Genomic DNA, 1,036 nt, shown 5'->3' with positions numbered 1-1,036 from the left:
GGGGCCGCGCCCGCGCCGGCACCTCCCGCACCCCCGCGCAGCCAGAGCCCGGCAGCGCCCGGCGCGGGGCACCCGCGAGCCGCACGCCAGAGCCCCGCGGCGCCCGGGCCCTGCCGGGGAGCAGGACGGAGGCCGGGGCAAGGCAGGGATGAGCAGCAGGGCCGAGACTGGGGGTGCTCGTGGCAGGGATGAGCAGCAGGGCTGAGGCCGTGCGTGCTCGTGGCAGGGATGAGCAGCAGGGATGAGGCCGGGTGTGCTCGTGGCAGGGATGAGTGACAGGGCTGAGGCCGGGCGTGCTCGTGGCAGGGATGAGCAGCAGGGCCGAGGCCGGGTGTGCTCGTGGCAGGGATGAGTGACAGGGCTGAGGCCGGGCGTGCTCGTGGCAGGGATGAGCAGCAGGGCCAAGGCCAGGCATGCTCGTGGCAGGGATGAGCATCACGGCCAAGGCTGGGTGTGCTCATGGCAGGGCTGAGCAGCAGGGCTGAGGCTGGGCTTGCTCGTGGCAGGGATGAGTGACAGGGCTGAGGCCGGGCGTGCTCGTGGCAGGGGTAAGCGACAGGGCTGAGACTGGGGATGCTTGTGGCAGGGATGAGCAGCAGGGCTGAGGCCAGGCATGGTCATGGCAGGGATGAGTAGCAGGGCTGAGACTGGGCGGTGCTCGTGGCAGGGATGACTGGCATGGTCGGCTGCTAGGGGATGCGCAGGAGATACCCATCAGCCGGTGACACCGGGTGCCTGGGGGACCGTTTTGGGGGAGAAAGCGGTGAACCCCCCCATTCCTCCGGCTCCGCTCCCCCGGCGGGTTGTTGGGGGGGGGGCACTGTGCCTTTAAGGGGCCGGCGGGCCGCGCGCCGCAGAGCACACTGGGAGCTGCAGTCCCGCAGGGGCGCCCGCCGCGCGGGGGGGCAGCGGAGGAACTACAGCTCCCGGCAGCCCCCGCGGCGGCGGGGCCGCCTTGAAGGGCGGTGGCAGGAAGCGGGGGGCGTAGGCAGGCCGGGTGGGCGCGGTGCTCGGCGCTGCGCGGCAGCGGCAGCGG

The 1,036-nt window shown here is 73.2% G+C and overlaps 1 protein-coding gene across 1 annotated transcript in view; it reads left to right on the top strand.

The window, feature by feature from the left end:
• The first annotated feature begins 413 nt into the window (after nt 1–413).
• The window catches only part of FUK (fucokinase), a 9,410-nt gene continuing 8,787 nt past the window's right edge, over nt 414–1,036 (top strand). The window contains exon 1 of the mRNA XM_026088582.1: nt 414–451. Coding sequence (XP_025944367.1) covers nt 414–451 — 38 coding nt within the window. The remainder of the gene's footprint in view (nt 452–1,036) is intronic.

Source organism: Apteryx rowi, unplaced genomic scaffold, assembly GCF_003343035.1.
Source record: "Apteryx rowi isolate R43461 unplaced genomic scaffold, aptRow1 scaffold_776, whole genome shotgun sequence".
Lineage (NCBI taxonomy): Eukaryota > Metazoa > Chordata > Aves > Apterygiformes > Apterygidae > Apteryx > Apteryx rowi.
Note: the sequence above shows the minus strand (reverse complement) of the source record. Positions and strands in the feature narration are given on the sequence as shown.